This window comes from Carcharhinus amblyrhynchos, chromosome 12 (genome assembly GCF_965287045.1).
Source record: "Carcharhinus amblyrhynchos chromosome 12, sCarAmb.v2.hapA, whole genome shotgun sequence".
NCBI classification, from domain to species: Eukaryota; Metazoa; Chordata; class Chondrichthyes; order Carcharhiniformes; family Carcharhinidae; genus Carcharhinus; species Carcharhinus amblyrhynchos.
Genome location: NC_137335.1, coordinates 84,984,254 through 85,006,257, shown reverse-complemented (window position 1 = coordinate 85,006,257; position 22,004 = coordinate 84,984,254). Strand labels below are relative to the sequence as shown.

At 42.1% G+C, this 22,004-nt stretch overlaps 1 protein-coding gene across 1 annotated transcript in view; it reads left to right on the top strand.

The window, feature by feature from the left end:
* Window positions 1–22,004, top strand: part of col12a1a (collagen, type XII, alpha 1a) — a 257,960-nt gene that overhangs the window by 61,568 nt on the left and 174,388 nt on the right. The window contains exons 13-16 of the mRNA XM_080200857.1: window positions 11,933–12,202; window positions 13,343–13,612; window positions 14,450–14,642; window positions 18,480–18,604. Coding sequence (XP_080056983.1) covers window positions 11,933–12,202; window positions 13,343–13,612; window positions 14,450–14,642; window positions 18,480–18,604 — 858 coding nt within the window. The remainder of the gene's footprint in view (window positions 1–11,932; window positions 12,203–13,342; window positions 13,613–14,449; window positions 14,643–18,479; window positions 18,605–22,004) is intronic.

Here is a 22,004-nt window from a genome sequence, read left to right as displayed (position 1 = left end):
GCTAACTACTGTGCCACCATGCCGTCCCAGCTTGTTCCAGACACTCACCACCCTCTGCGTGAAAAAATTGCCCCTCTGAACCCTTTTGTATCTCTCTTCTCTTACCCTACCTTTGGAAAAAGATATTGATTATCCAGCTGATCTATGTCCCTCATTATTTTATAGACCGCTATAACGTCACTTATAAGATCATAGATGTATGTGTGTGTGTGTGTGTGCACGTGTGTCCACATGTGCCTGCGGGATTGTGTGTGAATGAGCTTGTGTATATGAATCCTGGAAGCAAAAACATCGTAAAAATGAGGCAAGGCCCCTGTGGATCAGCCTGCAAGACACAAGACTGAGGCTGGAGGCAAAGTTAGAACAGAACGGTATTTTCATGGCATCTTTTGAGAATAAAATAAGTGCTGTGCTGGGAATGCCCTCACAAGCAGCTGTTAACTGAAACAAAAGATAGATTGCAGTCTGAGAGCTTTAACAATACATTAGCAGTTGGAGAGGGAGTCATAAGCAGCTGGCATTATATCATAAGTCATGTAACTGCACATGCCACATATCATTTAGAGTTAAGTAGAATGTAGAGAACAGAAACAGCCCATTCAACTCAATTGGCCTGTGCTTATGCTCCTCTTGAGCTGTCGGCCAGCCTCTTCAACTCGATCAACGTTTTCTTCAGTTCCTTTCTCCCTCAGAGCTAGTATTTTACAGACCTGTCGTGGTTTGTGCTGCCGCCAATGTAGCAGGCCAATTAAATTGCCATTTGCTTGGACAGCACCGTAATATCCCCCCAGACAGGAGGGGCTGTAAAATCCTGGCACATCTGTTTATCCAGCTCCCCCTTAATTTGATTCATCCTATTTGGCTCAATCACTGAAGTGAGTTCCACATTATAATCAATTTTTCCTGAATTCCCTGTTGGATTTATTCATGACTCTGGTATCGATGAGGCCTAGTTTTTAGTCTCTGCCGAGTCTTCTCTACGTGGTCGCCTGTCCCTCAATTTGAAAATAATGTCCTCTCAGGGTCACAAGTTTCTGCCATGGGTCTTCATGTGACTGAGCAGGTTGATTCTTGACCCACAGATCATTGACTACATGGGGCGAGATGTTCCATGAGGTAGTGGGGCCTCGAATGCAGGGTTTGCTTGTTTTTCCTTCTTTCCCTGTCGCTGTTCAGTTTCACGATTAAGACTTTGCGATACAGCTTAAAGGGCATATTGGTTGGAATTCTCCATTGTCTGCTGTCTGTGGCAAGAAACTCAGCGAGTAGTTGACAGGCTGAGGTCAGCTTTTCTTGCCAGGTAGTCCAGCATTCCGTGCAGAAAAAAATTTGGATGTGTGAAAGGCACATGAAACCCCCCCCCGCTTTCCCAACACACAGAAGGAACCCATTCCCCCAGGACACAGGGACTCCCTTGCCCACAGTCATGGGGGAACGCCTCCCACCTCCCCACATGCACAAGGGAGTAACCTCCTTTCTAGAGACCCCCTCCCCACAGACACGGGGGAGGCCCTCCCCACATGCACGAGGGCTTCCCTCAACAGGGGACACCCGCTCCCTGCAATGGAGCTCCCCAGAGGACCCCCATAGCACCTCCCCCAGCAATAATCTCTGGGGGAGGTGCCAGGGTACTGCCTGATCCTGTCTCTCTCCCTCCCCAGGGATTATACTTACCTGTGTGCTCCAAGGGTTCCCTTTGCCTGGTTCCCGTCTTTTCAAAACCAGTTGTAAATTTTGCCAATGTGTCATTGGCAAGGTGGGAATTTTTGATGTGGGGGAATGATAAGGCAGGGAAGCCTTTTAATAATATTTAAAGGTATTAAAATTATATTCCTGACCTTCCTGAGCGGGAACCTCAATGGGTCACTGGCGGTGGGGGGAAGAATTAGAAAAGGAGATCGCACCGGCAACCTCACAATATTTTATGCCTACATCGCTTTTGCATACAAGGCAGTTTTCACCATTCTGAATGGGAAGTTGTAGTCTCCTCCCAGCCATTAATATCAATCCTGTTGGGCTTCAAGGAGAGCTTTGAAACCTTTCCTTTGTCCTCCCCTGGAATGTTGGCATTTGAGAGTTGAGAAAATAGGACCTGGTCGGAAAGATATTGTTCCACACCCTGGACATCATTTGATTTGACTTGATTTGATTTAATTTATTATAATCACATGTATTAGTATACAGTGAAAAATACTGTTTCTTGCGTGCTATACAAAGCGTATGGTATATAGAGAAGGAAAGGAGAGGGTGCAGAATGTAGTGTTGCAGTCATAGCTGGGGTGGTGGTGCGGGGGGGGGGGGGGGGGGGGGGGGTGGAGTGGTAATTAAAGCATTGTTCCAGAGTTAGAACTGAGGTTTAGAAATATAGAATGAGAGTAAAAGATAGAATTAAAGGTATGCTGGGCACAGCTTGCAAGAATTCGCCTCCCTCCCACACCATCTGGGACATCCCTTGTCCAGACTATCGCTTATTGATATTGCAGATGTTTTGCCTGAATTTTTCCAATGTTTTGAATCAAGCTGACCCTTCCCCAGAGCTCTGACAAAAGGTCATCTAGACTCAAGATGTTGGCTCTATTCTCCCCTCACAGGTGCTGTCAGACCTGCTGAGATTTGCCAGCATTTTCTGTTTTGGTTTCAGATTCCAGCAACTGCAGTATTTTGTTTTTGCCTGAGTTCTTGTTCCGCAAGCTTCGCAAAGGACACAAACATCTGTTCAATATTTCTCCCACTGAATTCAGAAGAAGCAATGAAGACTGATTTGAATTTCTCTAGGGACTGTGTTGCTGATGCAGTCTAGATCCTGTACCTGCATTATATATTACCGTACAGTCCAATTTCAATCTTCCTCAGTCATCGTTTACTAGAACCCTTTGCTCACTGACCTACATTGGCCTCCACTCCAGCAACACCCCAATTTTAGAGTTTTTATGAATTGGGCAGCAAGTTGAGCAATCCTGAGTGTGCTAATAAGCTACACAAACAACCAATTTAAAATAGTCATTGAGCTGATAACTTGGCTCATTTGCATTTGCCCGAAGTGACATATATTCTTACATTAGGAACCATTATCTGCAAACAAAAGGAATATGTTCAAGCCTTGTACCTTTTTTGAATTACCCAAGAGTTTGGGGAGCTTATAATTGCTTTCTGCAGACTCAACTTGTCAACCAACCAGCACTCACTTCCTCAAAGTGTAAATTGTTGTGATCATTGGAGATTTTGCATTCTTGTCCTGATGAGTGCAAGATGAAAAGTTTCAACAACGTAGCTGTCTTTTTAGTAACATAATAGTCCTAATGTAAAGAACAACTGTCTCTTCAAGTCCTACCATAGCAGTTTGATAACTTGACTTCAGTTTAAAAAAACAACCTTGGAAATAAAGAGTTAGCACCAGTAAAAGTGACCATGAAGCTGTTGAGTGGTTGTTTAAAAAAACCGTCTGGCTCGTCAATGTCCATAAGGACAAGACTCCTTACCTGGTCTGCTCCAGACTGATCGACCCTCTGAAATAACTTAGCAAGTCCACTTCAGTTGCATCAAACCAACAACTACAAACGGGCATTAACTGCCAGCAAACGGACAGCCCCAGAATGAATAAAGGACAGAACATTTTTATTGTGCTAAAACCTAATATCTGGGCTTGAACTTGACAACTTGGACATACAGTAATTTGGCTGAAATCCCAGAGGGTGTATTTTAAAGGAAACCTCAGTAACTGGCAGCACAAGTGGGAGAGAAAGGGAGAAAAAGTAGAATTTTTAAGAAAAGAACTTGGTTATGCGGAGCAAATTATTCAGAAGAAGTAAATTGCGTGAAATCATCCCACAGAGAGAAGCAAGGAGATGGGGATATGAGGGGGTGGGGGCGGGGGCAGTGAAAGTCATGACCCTGAACCGTGGAAAGCACTGTCTGCATTGTCTCAAGATTAAAATTGAATCAAGAAGAGTTGATTCTACAAGGGTTTGTTTTGGCAAAGTGCTGCTTAATGAAGAGACCGGGATCGAGAGTCATCCTTCTCATTGCAGCTGGTGAAACCAGAACTATGAGGAGCTGCAGCGACTCCAGCGTACTGTCTCTTGGGGTCTCGGCAGGACTCTGCAAATTATGGAAAGATCACTAAATAACAAGGGCCAGCATGGAAAATGGAATGGGTTTTACATTTTTCCCTCTTGACTAATGGTCATGATATCATTCCCCATTTTAACAACTTTGTTGTAAGCATTCGATAAAATTTGGATAAGTTGAATATAACAATTGATGCGGTTTCTTCAAAGACTGTCTTGCAAATTCATAACAGGGGTGGCTGAATGTTTTGGCCTTGAATGATATATGGGCCTGATTTTCATTTTGCTGCTGTAATTACAACCTGATACAGTCATGCAGTGATTATATTAGCTTCTTTAGACCTGAACTAATAATCCAGTAATTTTGACTTCAGATCCCACCATGGCACTTTGAGAAGATGAATTTATAAATTATAGAAATCATAGAAACCCTACAGTGCAGAAAGAGGCCATTTGGCCCATCGAGTCTGCACCAACCACAATCCCACCCATTCCCTACCCCCATATCCTTACATATTTATCCGCTAATCCCTCTAACCTACTCATCTCAGGAAACTAAGGAACAATTTTAGCACAGCCAATCAACCTAACCTGCACATCTTTGGACTGTGGGAGGAAACCAGAGCTTCTGGAGGAAACCCACGCAGACACAAGGAGAATGTGCAAACTCCACACAGACAGTGACCCAAGCCGAGAATCGAACCCAGGTCCCTGGAGTTGTGAAGCAGCAGTGCTAAGCAGTGTGCCACCCAAAAAATAAAAGTAAAAATGACCCAACTGGTTCACCAAAGTCCTTTCCTGATCGAGACAACATGTAAGTCCAGTCCCACACTGATGCAGTTGACTCTCCACTGCTTTCTGAAATGACTAACAAGCTGCTTGGCTCATGGTAACTAGATATTGATGAGAAATACTGGTCTCAACATTCATATACCAAAAATAAACTGAAAAAAAAGATTAAAAACAAAATGGTATGGAATGTAGAGATTCGCAACATGCTGTCCAAATATAAAATCATAAGATGTAGGAGCTGAAGTAGGCCATTCAGCCCACCGAGTCTTCTCCATTTTTCAATGAGATCAAGACTGATCTGATAATCCTCAACTCCACTTCCCCGCCTTATCCCTTAACCCTTGATTCCCTTATTGATCTCTGTACCTCAGCCTTGAACATACTTAATGACCCAGCCTCTACACCTCTCTGTGGCAAAGAATTCCACAGATTCACTCCCTCTGAGAGAAGAAAGTCCTCCTCACCTCTGTCTTAAATGGACGATTCTTTATTCTGAGATTGTGCTTTCTGGTCCTAGCCTGTCCCACAAGGGGAAACAACCTCTCAGTACTTACCCTGTCAAGCCCCCAGGGAATCCTATAGATCTCAATAAGGACTCACAACGTGCTGTCCCATTATGGTGGGACATTAATACTGTTGTTCCAATTTAAAGGCAATTCTCAATTTTAATGGTAGTGGGGGTGGGAGTGCCTGGTGATGGAGGCATTCCAGGGTCCACTCATACAGTTAAAATACTTGCCACTGGAAGGAATAGTGGAGGTGGGAATAAATGGTAATTACAGGTACAAATATTCACAAACCCCAAGCAGGGTGAGGGATTAGAGAAGTTTATTTCCCCATAGGCTAGGGAAGATGTAGAAAAAATGATCAAGATCAGTCGCTTTAAATTTAGCTTGCTTGATATCTGCAGAGAAACAGGATTAAGCATTGCAGAGCCACTTCTCAGGACCATAGGGGCATTTTCCACTGGAAGTCGACGAAGGAATATAATATTCATTCAAAGCAGGGAATCAAAAGGGTATGGCAAGGATGTTCTTGAGGGAATAATAGACTTGAACTCTGGGTAGAGTGGATTTGATGGGCTGAAGGAATTTTTGCTTGGCTTTGGGAGAAGCTAGGTTCAGGTCTTCTGGTTTGCATTCTGGGTCAGAAATGTTGTTTGGCATGGAAAGAGATACAAAGAATGAAAGAAAAGTAGAAAAGCTGAGCTAGTTAAAAATATTACACTGTAACTGGCTTAATAGCACAAAACACTTTAGTTGGTTGCGTACAGGACTGAGATTTAGAAGCTTTTTCATCAGTAATTTTTAAGATGAGTAAATGGGTTTCATACACTTAAGATTAGGGAGGAAAACCAGAGATTTGCCATTCTATCACAGGTCATCATCTGAGTTATCAGCAACTCAGCAAGGCTCCTTCAGTGACACAGAACTGCACCTCAGGCTGCCATCGTCTAGAAGGGCAAAGGCAGCAGACACATCGGAACGCAACCACCTAAAAGCTCTCTCCAAGCCACACATAATCCTGGCTTGGAATTATATCCTTCACTGGATCAAAACCTGGAACTCCCTCCCTAACAACACTCCAGGTGTACCTACACTGCATGGACTGCAGCAGTTCAAGGAGTGGCTCACTATCACCTAATCAAAGTCAATTTCCGATGGACAAAATGCAACAGACCTTACCAGTGACACACATTCCCAAGAGTAATGGATAAAAAGCATTTCTTCATTTTAATTTCTGGGCAATGAGATCATTCTTTTTGTTTCTTTCTCTCTGTCTCTTTCCTGTTCTCTCATTCACTTTCTGTCTGCCTCTCCCTGAATCCCTGTCACTGTCACCCTCTGTCACCTGATAATGAACCAACCTAGTTCAACACAAAGGAACCTGGCTTTGAGGATTAAATTATCTCAGGAAAGGTTGAATACGTTTGGCTGTATTTCCGTGATCAGTCTACCACGAATCACTCAAGATTCAGGCTCCTTAAAATTAGGTGGAGATTTCAAAATTATGAAGTGTTTAAATAATTTAGATAAGGAGAAACTGTTTACGCTAGTAGGAGAGTCAGTGACCAGATGTACAGATTTAGTGTAAGAGGAGATGAGTAGGATTTGTTTATTACATAGAGAGTGATCTGGAATGTACTGCCTCACTCCAAAGCAAGTGTGCTTCCAAATGAGTCACAGTCGACACCATTTTAGGCAACAACTGACCATTGTTTTCCCTTTCAAATAATGTAGTCAGATTTTGGCCATCAAATTTCTGACACTGGCTGAAGAGAGCGGAAGTGAGATTCTATGCAGTTCGCTGGATTTATTAATGGTGTGGATGCATTAATGGTTCCTCTGCACTGCCACATGGTTTCTCAGTCAGACGGAAGTTGGGGTCAAATGAAACACTGACCGGCACCGTGGCACAGTTAGCACTGTTGCCTCACAACGCCAGGAACCCGGGTTCAATTCTGGCCTTGGGTCACTGCCTATGTGGAGTTTGCACATTCTCCCCGTGTCTGCGTGGGGTTCCTCCAGGTGCTCAGGTTTTCTCCTACACTCCAAAGATGTACAGGTTAGGGTTAATTGGCCATGGTAAATTGCCCCTTGCTGTCAGGGAGGTTAGTAGGGTAAATAAGACGCGTTATGGGGATAGGGCCTGGATGGGATAGTAGTTGGCGCAGACTTGATAAGCCAAATGGGCTCTTTCTGCACTGTAGGGATTCTATGATTCTATGAAAAAAAAATGCAAATTTAAATTTTCATGCAAACCGCACAAACAAAACTGTTATCCTTGTGCATTTGCCACTTTTCCATAGAGTATATAAATCTCTGAAGTTAAAACAATAAATATCTTCTGGTCTTGTCAGAATGGTATGTGGTTTGCAGTTACTGTGTACTGTCATGGCCAGGATTTGTCAGTTGATAGCATGCGCCTGAAGTGTGGAAACTAAGTAGGCTTTGCAGCAGAGTCCATCAAAACTCTGGAAAATGCCTCGGGAACATTAGTGAACGCAGCAGACAAAATATTTCAGCATAAGTACTCGAATTCTGTGAAAGTGCAGACTAATCTTCCTAGCAGATGGCTTTTCTCAAAATCACTTCTTATGACTGAACAATGTGTTGCAGGATGTAAAGAGAGCAAGTTAACACATCCCTGAGGGATCATGTATCAGCTGGGAGTTGGGTGTTGGGACCCTGTCTTGGTTTTGCTAGGTTTTTTGGAGTATTCTATCAAAGCTTTTGTCTCCTGTGCATCAATCTTTGTTTATCTCACTTCCCCAATCTCATATTCTCTTGATACCACCGGGTGTCTGATTGCAAATCTCCCCACGCCATGATAAGGCTGGGGAGGTCAGGTTAAAATCAGTGTTTGAGGGTCATAGACAATGGGTGGAGCATCACTGATGAGTTTTCACCTTTTAACTAGTGTGAACTTTCCTGGCTGGAAAGCTGATTACTTTTCAAATCGTCTTTTGCTCAGTTCCAGCAGTGTCTACTTCACTGGCTGAGACCAGCTACATAAAACCAGGGATTAAAGTGTTGGATGTTCTCATTGCTATAGTTCACCCTGATACCAAATGGTATAATTCCCCATGATCCCATAGGAATACCATCAGGAAAATAATTGTTGGTTCGCTCAACTCAGAATATGGCTAAGTTTCTTCGACCTGTTCAATTATTTCCCCCTCTTTTGGTCTTTCCCTAAATTGTTGTAATTTTTTTCCTTTTCCAGTATTTATCCAGTTTCCCGTTGAAAGATCGAGCCCCTTCTGGGCAGTGTGTTCTCATCTCTGCTGGTTTTGATGCCAATTATTTTAAGGGCAAGATTTTCTGACCTTTCCAACTGGTTCCAGCCCCCAGCAGCGGGTACCCCAGCAATAGTGGGAGATGACAGCTGTGACCAATGGCAAGCCGCCTCCAGTGTTGGAGAAAACATTGGGCGCGGGGATGGGGCATCGTGGTGGAAAATCCAACCCAAAATCTCTATTCCCTGATTACAAACAATTTTACTAGTTGAAAGTTTATTGCTTATTTAGTCGACTTGAACTTTTTAGAATCTCTGTTCATTCTTCCCTGAATCTTCTCTGCTCAAAGGGGACCAGTTCTGAATGGTATCTTGAGTGATCACAGTTGGATTCTTAGAATCCTACAGTTCAGGAGGAGGCCATTCAGCCCAATGTGTCTGTACTGACCGCAACCCCACCCAGGCCCTATCCCCATAACCCCATGCATTTACCCTAGCTAGTGCCCGTGACAGTAAGGGGCAATTTAGCATGACCAATTCACCTAACCAGCACATCTTCGGACTGTGGGAGGAAGCTGGAGCACCTGGAGGAAACCCACACAGATACGGGGAGAATGTGCAGACTGCACACAGACAGTGATCCAAGCCTGGAGTCAAACCCGAGTCTCTGGCACTGTGAGGCAGCAGTGCCAACGTGTCACTCATTAGGTCACCTCCCAATCTCCACAATTCCAGGGAACAAGCCAATTCATCTCTAAATATAATTGAAGTCCCTCATCCATGCTAAACCTCCTTTGCATCCTCTCCAAGGCCTGGAGATCCTTCCTAAAAGTGAGTGCCCAGGACACATTCTTATACCTGAGGCATAACCAGTGTTCTATGAAGCTTCGGGGTATGCCAGTAGTCTCTTCAAACAGAATTTGTTTGATGAATTATTTTTGGTCTTCTTGCTGTAATGAGATATCCTGTTTAAACACAAATAAATAAACTATTCATTCTGTTCAGTAACTGGGGTCAAATAGATTTGGATCAACGCAAAAATAAAAGAAAACCATTATTTCTGTGTTTTTGTCAAATAAATCCCAAAAGCCAGGCTCTAAACCCATTTGGAAAGAAGTCCTGGAATGTTATTCAAAAATGATTAGCTTATCTTCCATAACTATTTTTTTGCTTGCTTCTCTTTTATTGGCTCAAGCTGAGGATTGGCATTGACGGAAATAGCTTTTAAATTTTACATGAATTGTGCATAAAGAAAATAATTGAGCAACATTGCACCGAACTCAGTCAGATTCAAAGGCAGCTTACTGATGTCTAATAGTCAAAGATAACATAGTGAGACCTCTCGCTTCAGAATTGCAGGGAGACTGTTGCATTGTGGGACTTCAGCCAGGCACACACTGTGTAAAATATATGGTGATTACCATCTGGATGTTATATTAAATTGGCTCCTACATCTGGGGCCCACTGAGACTATCTAAAACATCTGCACAGATATCTCATATATATTCACAGTTCGCTGCTTGCAAACAATGGAGAGATACATGGCGCATGGAGAGATGAACCACTGGGGGTGAGGTTTGGGAAATGGGGAATGTGATAATAAATAAAAATAAGATTGTGTTTCTTTGGCGGGCGAACTGAAAAAAGCAACCAGCACTAGGTGATATAAGAACAGTCCAGGAAGGGGGAACTGCCAAATAGATTGTTTCAAAAAGCCCCAGTGAGTATAACGGTGGAAGGGACTAAACATCTTATTGTACAGGGCAGGTATCTTTCTATTTTTTCTGGAAGGTGCTTTTCTGCGATTTTGTTATTGAGCTGAATGCTTTCCCACAGGGATTAGTTGAGTTCAAGTCCATTTTAAATGGAATGAGTATTCAAAGCAGAATGTAATGGAGCTCCAAGTTTAGTTTTGGATTGATATAGCAAAGCACCATTAAATACACAAAATGGCCTCTTTCAGTGCTATAAGATTTAATAGTTTTATGAATCATTTCCCAAAACCGTTCACGCCTATTGCTTTGCATGATGTAATCTGTTGACCAGTTAGATGGGACGTTTCCAAGAGAACGCCAATTCCACCATTCCTATCCTTACCGCAATGACAATGCCTTAATTAAGACTCCTTCAGTATCACACAGGAGCAACAGCCTAGAGTATACTCCTGATTCCCTGGAATGGGACCAGCTGAGCCAGATAACCTGCGCATGTGGATGCTCACATTGATGTACACAGGGTAGATCAGGACTTTGGGCAATATTCTAATAACAGGAGTGGAAATTGTTAGCCTGTTTCATATTGCTCCATGGCCACTTTATGAGGAGTATCATAAAAGAAGCTGACATCAAGTCCAAATTTCACCTCCCTGCACACCCCCCCGCCCCCCAATACACAAACATAAACACTCTTTTTTGTCAAACATCATTAAGAAGGAGCCAGATGAATCATAGAATCCCTACAGTTCAGTTGGAGGCTATTTGACCTATCGAGTCGGCACTGACAACCATCCCACCTAGGCCCTATCCCTGTAACCCAATAAATCCCTCTAATGTATGCATCCTGGCACACCAAGGGGTGATTTAGCATGGCCACTGCACCTAACTACCTGCACAACTTTGGACTGATTAGTGCACATTTAAGGATAATTACGTTTGGATGGGAGAAATTGGAAGGTCCTGAGCTATTGGGAATGTTGAAATCATGCAGACAAAGAAGGCAACTAGAGAGGAATGAGTAATGTAGTATATAAAATTGCCTCAGCATCTTTCAGTGCTGCTTGGCGTTAGTAGGGAAGACTGCAGAAGCTCTTCTCAGAGATTAAACGAGTTGGGTAGAATCCATGATAGAATTAACTATATGGAAGCAACAAGACTATTGGATCACAAAACTCTTTTCTGTTCCATGTTTTCTTCTTGCTCCTTTACTCACACAGATATAAGCATGATCCAACTGCTACCTTCAGGGAAAAAAAATGCCTCAGTTCTCACACAATAAAAAAAACCCTTCTGGACTAAATAATTATTCTGTCAAAACACAACCAAATACTCACAGGCAGTTTGTATGAGCAAGATCATTTCAGCTTTCATCACTCTTTTAGCTAGAACATTCCAGATCATAACAATGCACTGAGTAAAAAAGGAAATTCTCACCTCCCCTGACTCTTCTACAAACCATCATAAATCTGTCTCCTCTCGTTGTTATCCTTGTGTGAACAGCTTCTTCCCATCTCCTATTAACAAGTGAAAAGATTGCCACAGCTGATTTTGTAGCATTGTGACCGAATCCAAAAATTATTGGTCTGAAACTCACTTTTCACCAATCTATTTATTTCCCAGTAATTGGCTCAGCTCGTGACCTCGTAACAGAAAATGTCACGCCAACCACAATCGATGCTTCTTGGACAGCAGCTCCAGGCAATGTATACAACTACCGTATCACCTGGAAATCTCTCTATGACGACGATAGTGGACAAAAATCGGTCCCTGGGTATAGCAGAGCAACAACATTGGAGAATCTGCAACCAGAAACCAAATACAAAATCATGGTCTTTGCATCATATGGCAGTGGCGAAGGAGCTCCTCTTGAGGGAGAGGAAACTACTGATGGTACAGTAAACCTTATTAAGACCAAAATCCTTCCATTTTATAGCATAAAGAGTGTAAACCGGGTCAAATTGCAATGGTTTTTGTATTGATGTGTAATAATATTTTTAAAGATAGAATCTCGAATCCCATTATGCAATAAACCATCAGGGTCTTAAATTTTGAAAGCAATGAGAAAAAATTATCCTGTTTTCTTTTCTGTCACTGACATCCTTTCCAGTCCTGAAGTGTTGACCTCGTTTCTGATATCCTGTCTAACAGGCACTGGTTTTTCTCCAATAACTTTCAGGTCCAAATTTGGTGATTTTGCAGTGACGTCTGATATCACAGCCAGGGGCAGTTTTACCCACACATGTCACAATGCCTTCCTTGCCAGGGGGATTGCTGACTAGAAATCAGGAGTGCACGTCCTTGCATTGATATTCCCTTCCTTAATCCAGGTTTCCCTCGGCTGAATTGCCTCTCAGCTGGCTAAGATCAACCAACTCAACACTGACTCGTTATCCACCTTGAAACGTTCCTGACATGTGCAGTTCCTCGACAGTTAATAGTTAACTGTATCAACTTGCTGAACAGCTGAAGGCAATCTACTGAAATTAAACAGAATAGGCCTTGACCTTATGCATTTGGATAGAATCGGCCTCAACAAGTGCATAGATCATAGACTCCTACAGTGCAGAAAGAGGCCCTTTGGCCCATCGAGTTTGCACCAAACACGATCCCACTCAGGCCCTACCCCCCATATCCCTACATATTATCCCCACTAATCCCTCTAACCTACATATCCCCGGGTACTAAGGGGCAATTTCTTAGCATGGCCAATCAACCTAACCCGCACACCTCTGGACTGGTAAAGTTGGTAATGTTATACTGAACTTGTGTGCTCTCTCAAGCAAATGATCATGCAGCACTATTGTGAAGTGCAGTAATATTCTCAGTGTCCCAATTCATATTTATGTATCGCCTAACTGCACTAAGTGAGATTATCTGGCCAGTTAACTCTTTCCAGTTTGTGGGAGCTTGCAATCAGCAATTTGGTTGTCACTTTTCTCCACGTTACAGCAGCGATTACACTTCAAAAGTACTTGAAGATGATTTATCAAAATAACAGCTACAATATTTTTCTCTTCTGCTGTTAAACAGCTACACCAGAGACCAAGAACCTGATCTTTTCAGACGAAACAGTCAGCTCCTTCCGTGTGAGGTGGCTGCCTGCTCCAGGCAACGTGCTGAACTACAGACTCTCCTACAGGCCAGCCACTGGGGGGGGTAGGAGCATTGGCACCAAGATTCCCGCTCATCTGACCAGCACTGTCCTCAGACGGCTTAACCCCCATACATTATACAACGTCTCAGTGATTCCTATGTACAGAAAAGGAGAAGGAAAATTACGAGTGGGACAGGGATCTACAGGTGAGACAGTGGTTCTGAATAACATGCAGTGAGATTTTAAAAGTTTCTTATCAGATGACCCCAAAGAGCAGGCATCGCTGAGGTCTCCTAGTTTATATTTACACTATTTTGTTTCTGAGGATTATATATCCATCATGTTATTCCAGAGTAATATTCTATCGTTCAAGTACTTGAACACAACCTCAGTGACACTGAGGAGGTGCAGCATGGTTAGAGGAGATATTAAACTGAGACCCCATTTGTTCTCCCAGGTGCATGTAAAAGATCCTGTAGCGCAACTTGAAGAAGAGCAGGGACCATCCCCCCAGTATCTTCATCCATGTTTATCTCTAGTTGCTATCACAAAAGAACAGATTATCTAGCCATCATGACAGTGCTGTTTGTGAAAGATTGCTGTGCACAAATTGGTTGCCAAATATCCTCAAACATTACAGCAGAATCAACTTAAATGCACTGTGCATTTGTCATACAAAACCACTGACAACAGTTTCTGTGCTAAAGTGCATTAAAAGGTCACTGCCCACAGTCAAATTGTGCTACACTGAATTCTTCTTAACCATCTGTAAGTATACTAATCACTCACTTCAGATCTGCCAGAATAAATTGGTCTTGGTTTTTATCTGATCCTGTTTCTTCCCAGCTGTCAGATGTTTGGGGGAGGGTCTGCACCATGTTGCACAAGGTTTCATAGCTGAGTAGGACAGGCCAGGATGTTGAATTGATCTGTTGCTGTTTTCATTTTCGTATATCAATATTCAGTGAGAAATGTTGCTTTGATGGATGGTTGAGATGAAGTTCAGTTATTAACATTGGATTTTCTCCCACCCTCTTCATCAGCCTCGCCATACAAACCTCCTCAAAACTTACAAACTTCTGAACCTGCACGAACTAGCTTCAGAGTGACATGGGATCCATCCCCAGGAGAGGTCAAAGGATACAAAGTCATCTACCACCCAAGGGGAAGGGAAGAACAACTAGGGGAAATGGTGTTGGGACCATATGATACAACTGTGGTACTGGAAGAGCTAAGGTAAACACAAAATTGGATAATGCTCTTTATTTTTAAAGTAGCAAGGGAACAAGTTTGCACTACTATCATTGTGTTAGTGAAATCTTGAGCCTAAGGAGCAGATCTGGAAACATTTTTAGTTGCGAGATTGGATTGTGACCTTGGGATTGCTACCTTTGATTTCCCTGACATTGTGGAGTATTTGCCAGTGATAAACTCCAGCTATCTACCAGAAGGTAGATGAAAACAATCAGGATTGATTTCAAAGAGAAACACTGGTTTTCTCTGTGTAACTCTGCAGGAACACAACTCGGACTAAATGCCCAGAGTATTGATACCCTTAAAAAGAAAATGAAGCTGTAAAGGCTTTCAAATGAATTTAATAACGTGTTACCTTCTTTGATTTTATTCTAGTACAGTTGGAGGCATTGTATGATTCTTGACTATTTGGGTTGGGATAGGTTTAGACTGTTTGTAGCGTGGACGTTCTTTGGTTGCATTACGAATATTTGGTAGGGATTTGAAGATCTTCCACCAAATTTAAATGAGCTGAAGTATCGAAAAAAATGTGAGGAAGGATGTAATGTACTACCTGTGGCATTTCTGTTTCTCCTTTCGTACTGTCATTTGTACTCCACCAACATATATATGGGTAGTGCTAATGGAACCAGGCATGAGCTGCTAAGATGGTAATTCTGATCATTTTTGTTTAAAATGGGAATAGTCTAAAGATGGATTCTGAAGATCCCAGTGATGGAGCTGTGGCTATTTCCTTTGGTAGTTTATTCCAGTTGTGGGATTGAAGGCAGTTTGCTCACACAAATGGTCTTTGTAGTTCGTGTGAATGGTTACATTGTGTTTTTTCATTGCCAAAGGGCACCAGATACTTGTTTCTATAAATTCTCACTAGTCCATTCCATATTTTACAGGCAATGTGGCAATTCCTCAGAAGCTGGGAAACTGCAGCACTAGCCTGTGTCAGGTGCTGGACCCCACTGAAGGTTCCCAGCATCCTTGGCCCTCCGCTAAGGCCCATAATTTCACCCCTGGACCTATTAGAAATATGGAATAATTGCGTCAAGATTCTGAATTGGAATTCAGTTTCCACTTTAAATTCACCAAGAATTGGATTTCCCCAGGGATTTTCCTGCTCGCCTCTCATAACTCAAATGGAAAAGTGGTTTAATTGCGTACTGTCAAGATTTCCAAAGCTCGTATGCCAAGGCTTTGGGGGATGAGTGGGGAAATGCTCTGAAAAAATTATCTGTGGAGCTCAACATTTGAAACTAGAACTACTACAATCTGAAATTACACTAATTAGTCAATAGCTGTGCTGCAGTCTGTGGCTCTCATTTTCAGCTCTCCATTATTAGGTATAAATAAACTTCCTGAACCCTTTGATTAAATTCCAGCCTGTAACCCACTGCCATTTATCTATTACTTTACAGATCAACCATTTGAATTCATCATGAAATTATTGCTGCCTGTTGATTTTCTGACATCTATCCATTTGTAGGGCAGGAATTTCCACAACCCTAGAGTACGTTTTGCAGAAGCAGAGGTTGCCCGTCATTGGCCAGCACTGGGATCTTCCAGTCCTGTGGTTGTCAACGGGGCTTCCTGTTGTTTGCATTTTCTGCCACCGGGGTCCCGCTGGGGGGGAGGGGGCGCGGCCACTATTGATGGGGACAGATAGATGTCGCCAGCGGGAATGGCTAAAAGTTCCTGCCCCCTTAATGCATTGATGGTAGGATTTATGTCCCATCTTGATGAGCCAAGTTTTAGAAATTGGTGGTTAAAGGACAAGCAAAAAAAGGCTGCTGAGACATGATTTGTTGATTTGCCCCTATAAAAGTAAGGACTAATTTCTGAAATGGCAGATATCTCTGGCGATTTCTGTTTACTCATGCAGAACATTACATTTTTACCCATCTTTTATTTTTTTTTAAATTTGGCCATTAAACTTTTCCAAATGTGTATGATTGGAAGGCAAACAGTTGAAACGTGCAGAATTTGCTCCATTAAATGTTATTCTTATGGAGAATTCTGGATGAAGAGCTGAGGGCAGTTGTTCACCAAGATTGGAAAAGGGTAGTAGGAGAAGATGTGATTCGGCAAGGAGAGGGTTTTTGGGTTTTCCATGGTTCCAGTGCTGGAAACCATTCTTGCAAGTATGATCCTGGTAACTGAGCTTTTGTCTCTGACTTCAGAGAAGGGCAAATGCCCTGGTGAGATTGGAAAACTTCACAACTTATTTTCCCTTATTATTATTAATAATAAAACAGCAGCTATGAACTGAAATTGAAAAAAAAAATTATCCTCACCAACTTGGAAGGAGTGACTGTGATGAAAGAATGATTGCAGGGCAGTTTGGGAAACGCTGTGGCTGGTGTGCATTATTCTCTTTACAGCTCACATCTTCTTTTCATTATGGTCTGCTCGACCGGATTGTCTTTCTGCCAACCCTTGCTTTTCACTCCACCTGAGCTCAAGGGCCTGGTGCGCCATGACAGCTGAATCAACAGCTTATCCCCACTCAAACTGTGGCCCACAGATAATCGGGGATGTGGCTACTCTCTGCATATTCTGAAGAAAAAGCCTGTTGATTACTTTATCTGTTTTCCATTAAGCCATGATGTAACTGTTTTTACACTTCATTTTTACTTCATTCTTTATTTTTTTACCTCAGATCGCCTTAGAATTGAGTCACCTCCCATCGGTGCAATTAGATATCAGAGTTCCATTTATTTACTTAACTATGTTACTTGTTACTTGATAGAGTGGGAAGGTAAAATCTGAAATGGATTTTGATGCTCATGAGGGAGTTATCATATTTAAACATTTACTTAATGCACTTTTGATTGCAGCGATTTGGAATAGTTTGTCAATCAAAGACATTGTTAAAGAGAACCAGATACAGAATGCCTGTGGGATATTGTATGTTATTCTCAATGTGTGCTTCATACATGGTAGTTCTATGTGAACCCCATTGCGTGTATCACATAAAAGCCTGTCTTCCATATGAACCATCTGGTTCTGGCAGAATAACTGCTTTTACTCCTTGTTTTATTAGTCTGTTCCTACTTGGCCTTGAGCTGGGCTCACAACCACAGATCTGTTCCATTGTCAGGAGCGTATGTCTCCCATTCAGCAGTGACGTCCATCTCCGCCTTGCCTCAGATCATCAGCTGCTGACACTCACATGCATGACAAAGTCACTTCCAGACACAACTGGCCAACATTCCACTGGCTGCCTTCCCACCCTCCATAAATGTGAGCTCATCTCAAACTCTGCTGTCAGTTTTCTGAGTTGCATCAAACTCTCTTGCTCATCACCCCTGTTCTCGCTGACCTAAATTTGTTCCTGTTCTGGCAGCACCTTGAATGTAACTTTATTGTAGTCAAATAGGCTCACCCTCCCCATCTCAGTAACCCCTCATCCCTCCAGCCCCACAATCCTCCAAGATCTCTGCGTTTCTTCAATTCTGGTCTCTTGCACTTTTGTCGTTTCATTATTGGTGGCCATGTCTTCAGCCCCTTGAGTCCCAAGCTCTGGAATGGTAGTGCAGGAGGGGGACTTGGGGCAATTTCCATTTCTGCTTGACTTAACTTCACTTCTGCCCCCAAAAGGTGTCTCAGGCGATGAGAGAAAGCAAACACTGACTCTAGCTACAAAGAGTAATGCTCTGATTGAGATTGCAGGATTCCCTAATTATGAGTTTCTTTTTCTCATTCTCTGCTGGTGTTATGAACAAGCGACCAGAGTTGTTGCTTTGCAGTGAAATAAATTAAAAAAAACTTTTTTTATGCCAACTATGATGTCAAGCTGACACCTTGGCTATGTTTTCATATTTGCAGAGCTGGTACCACCTACAAAGTGGCAGTTTCTGGAATGTTTGAAGGTGGAGAAAGTTTGCCACTTTTCGGGGAAGAGAAGACAACCCTTAGCGATGAGCCAATAGAGACGCCTACGGTGGAATCAGGTAACAACTGTGCAGAATGATCAGTGATTTAACACAATGCTTCTCTCCAAAGTAGTGACATATTAAGCATTGGGACTAATAAGAACATAAAGGAGGCTAATCAGATGCTTAAACCTGACTTAGTTAACTTCCTGCATCCAGAGATACATGGAGCAGATAAAGCACATGCTCATGCCTGTTTTCCATTGTTTGCTTTTCCTGGAATAGGTCAATAGCTTGAAGGGCACCACCTGGCAACAAGTAAGGCAGACCCAGCCGTCTCTCCCACTCTTACTGTTTACCTTGGCATATTGGAAGGATATACAGGTTGATGATCGACCTGTTTAGCCATGTTCTAAATGTACCTTTTGTGGCTATTAAGTTCTGGATGGGACTTAAACCCTCAGAGGGAGAGACGTTACCCACTGTGCCACACGGTCACCTTGCCAGGAACCTGATCTGCCAATAAATTATATCTTGGCTGATCTATATTTTAACTCCATTGGTTCTATAACTCTTGATTACCCATATTTAACAAAAAAAGCTTTCAATATCAGCTTCTAAATTTGCAATTGACCTCACCTCTAAAACTTCCAATAATTTGACAGTAAAATATTTTTAATACTTTCTGTAAATGGGTCATTTTCTAGATCAAGAGTTTGTTATTGTGGCAGCTGCTCCACACTCTCCTGAGGCCCCCTGTAGCTAATAAAGGATGTGAATAAATAGAAGTGTTGATCCATATCCACACATTCCTCAATTTTCATCCCATTGCTCCAGAAAGCAATCAGCACCTTTGTCTCACTGATCACTGCCCAACCAGCTATTCTGCCAGGCTAGTCAATTTGGTGGGAGGTTTGACACCCATCCACCGACACTCCAAGTGGAATATGGGTGGGGGAGCAGGGGATTGCAGTTAAAAATGCAACCAGGTGACTTATCCCTCTGATCTTCCACTGAACCCTGATCCTCATGGATCCCTTGCTGCCTTACATATGCAGTCAGACTCCAGTGATATCATTGCGACCTGACTGCAGTCTTAACCCTAGGCTAGCATGGTTACACTCCAATTCTCTGTCAGGGAAAATTTGTCAGCAGCAGGAGTTGGAGTGAGTTCCCAGAAAGGACTTTTTAATAAACCAACAGTTTATTTCCTAATGTGCCAGGAGCAGGAAACCTTAATCAAAATTCCTTCCTCTCCTGAATTACCACCCCATTCTGCGGTCAACTGACTCAAATTGGCAGACATTAGAATCTGCTCAACTCCCAGCGCTATTTGGTTTCTAAGAGGAATTTATTTATTATAGTTATTTATTTATTAGTCATAAGTAAGGCTTGCATCAACACTGCAATGAAGTTACTATGATATTAACATTGGTTGGAATAAAAATGGCTGCCGCTTCCAGTCACTTCATGTTTCTATGGAGAAGGATCTCTGGGCTGAGGGAAGGAGAGGGTCAAGTAAGTCCCATTCCTTTCATAATTGGATAATAAGCAGGAGTTGAGATGTTGTCTGGGAAATGATAAGGAGAATTCTGTCAGGATTATTCTTTGCTGCCTGCTGGTGCCTGGCTGTTGTCATTGGCAATGGCCTGGGAAGTGGCCAAATGCCAGCGCTCTCAGCCATGGCCACCTAGACCTTTACATGGCAACAGAAAATGCCACTGTCTGTGGGGAATTTCTGAGGGTCATCAGCATAAGGGAGTTGAATTACAACAAGATAATAAACCAGGACACTGTCAGTGTGTATGAATTGAGTCCCCACAGGTACAGGTATAAATTATGATCTCTTATGAACATTTAATACACTCATATGAAACTCCTCTTTCCATTGTGTTAAGGCAGATGTGAATCACTGTTCACAGGAAGAATTACTGTAAAAGCATATTAAACAGGCACACAAGGACATTTGTCAAGAAGAAAATAAGTTATGTTACATTTAATAAAGTTAATTCTGCATTCACGCAGAGACCTCAAACCTCCAAAGTAGCAATGGGACAGTTGAAAAATTAATTGTCCCAAAGTATCAAAATCAAATCAGGTTATCATATTCCACCTTCTCACACTGACCATGATATTCTTAGAAAGGATTACACATATTTCATAGGTGTAACACTTGCTGGAATTTACCATCACAGAAATTGGAGCAGGCGAGGGACGGACCATGGAAAGGTCCACTGACCGGCATTTTACGGTTTCAGGATGAGCGAGGCTGTAAAATCCCCCTCATTATGTGACATTGTACACCAAAATTATTTCCCATTGCAGTTCTAAACTACAACTTATAACAACAGATTAAAAAGTGTCATTGTACCACACCATGTATCAAAAAACCAGCTGAATATTGACAGGAGCCAACAACCTAAACACACACTCACAACAGTAGACTGAGTGAACATTCACAGCACAATTATTTCAACAGTAATGCAGGTATATTTTGGGCAGGAGAAGGTGGTCAATAAATCAGCTATTTAAACATTTAAACTTTCCATTAGTTTCCTTCCTATTGATCTGGAACTGTTTGTCTTGCGCTGAAATTTCACAATTGCAAACATTCCAATTAAAAGGAAAGCAAACCACTTAAAGTATTACTTTTATTATTGGAAGCCTTTCTTTAATAAAAGGGATCTGAAGGGCTTGCTGATGAAGGCTTTGTAACTGAAGGGTAATAGATTCATTTGAGTGTAGACCATGGAGTTTCCACTCAGAAAGGTAGAACATCCAATCTTCGGTGCAGTGAATCTTCTCTGAGCATATTCTTCTCTGGCATTAACCTATTTATTTTAAATGTTTGACATAACGTACACAGAGACATGTAAGATGAGTGTACTAAATGTTCAGATGGGAAACTTGAAAGTTTAATCTTATACTGTCACAAAGTTTACCCCAGTGTAACAATTTTCCAGTTCTCTGTACACATTGTAAGATGTCTTTTCTTGCTTCAAAATATAAACTTGTTCTTTTTTTTCCAGTCATGATCATGCACAGTATATATATCGCACATGGATCAGCAACTCTAATTAATTCTTATTTCTCTCTTTGTGGTGCCTAAAATGTTAATATTTGATGTTCATTTAGAAGAGGACCTTCCCCACTCGCACTCCTTTTTAATTTTGTAGCTAACAGTGTATCCACTTACCGTATTTTGCCCACTGAAAACAGGAGTCATACATGAGCATGGAAGAAACATATTAAGCCATGGAGTGAATTTACCAAGCTGAGTACATATCAGGGAAAAAACCAGGAGTCATTGCTTGTTATGTAGCCTGCAATTGCGTGGATTGTCACGAAATCTGCAAAAGAGAAAATGTTGTTGAATTAATCGCAAGCACTCTACACATTTAAATAAACATTATTTTGAAACCTTCTTTGCGTATTGTGGTCTTTGGTGTTTGTGCAATGCAATCTTTTGCATTTTCTC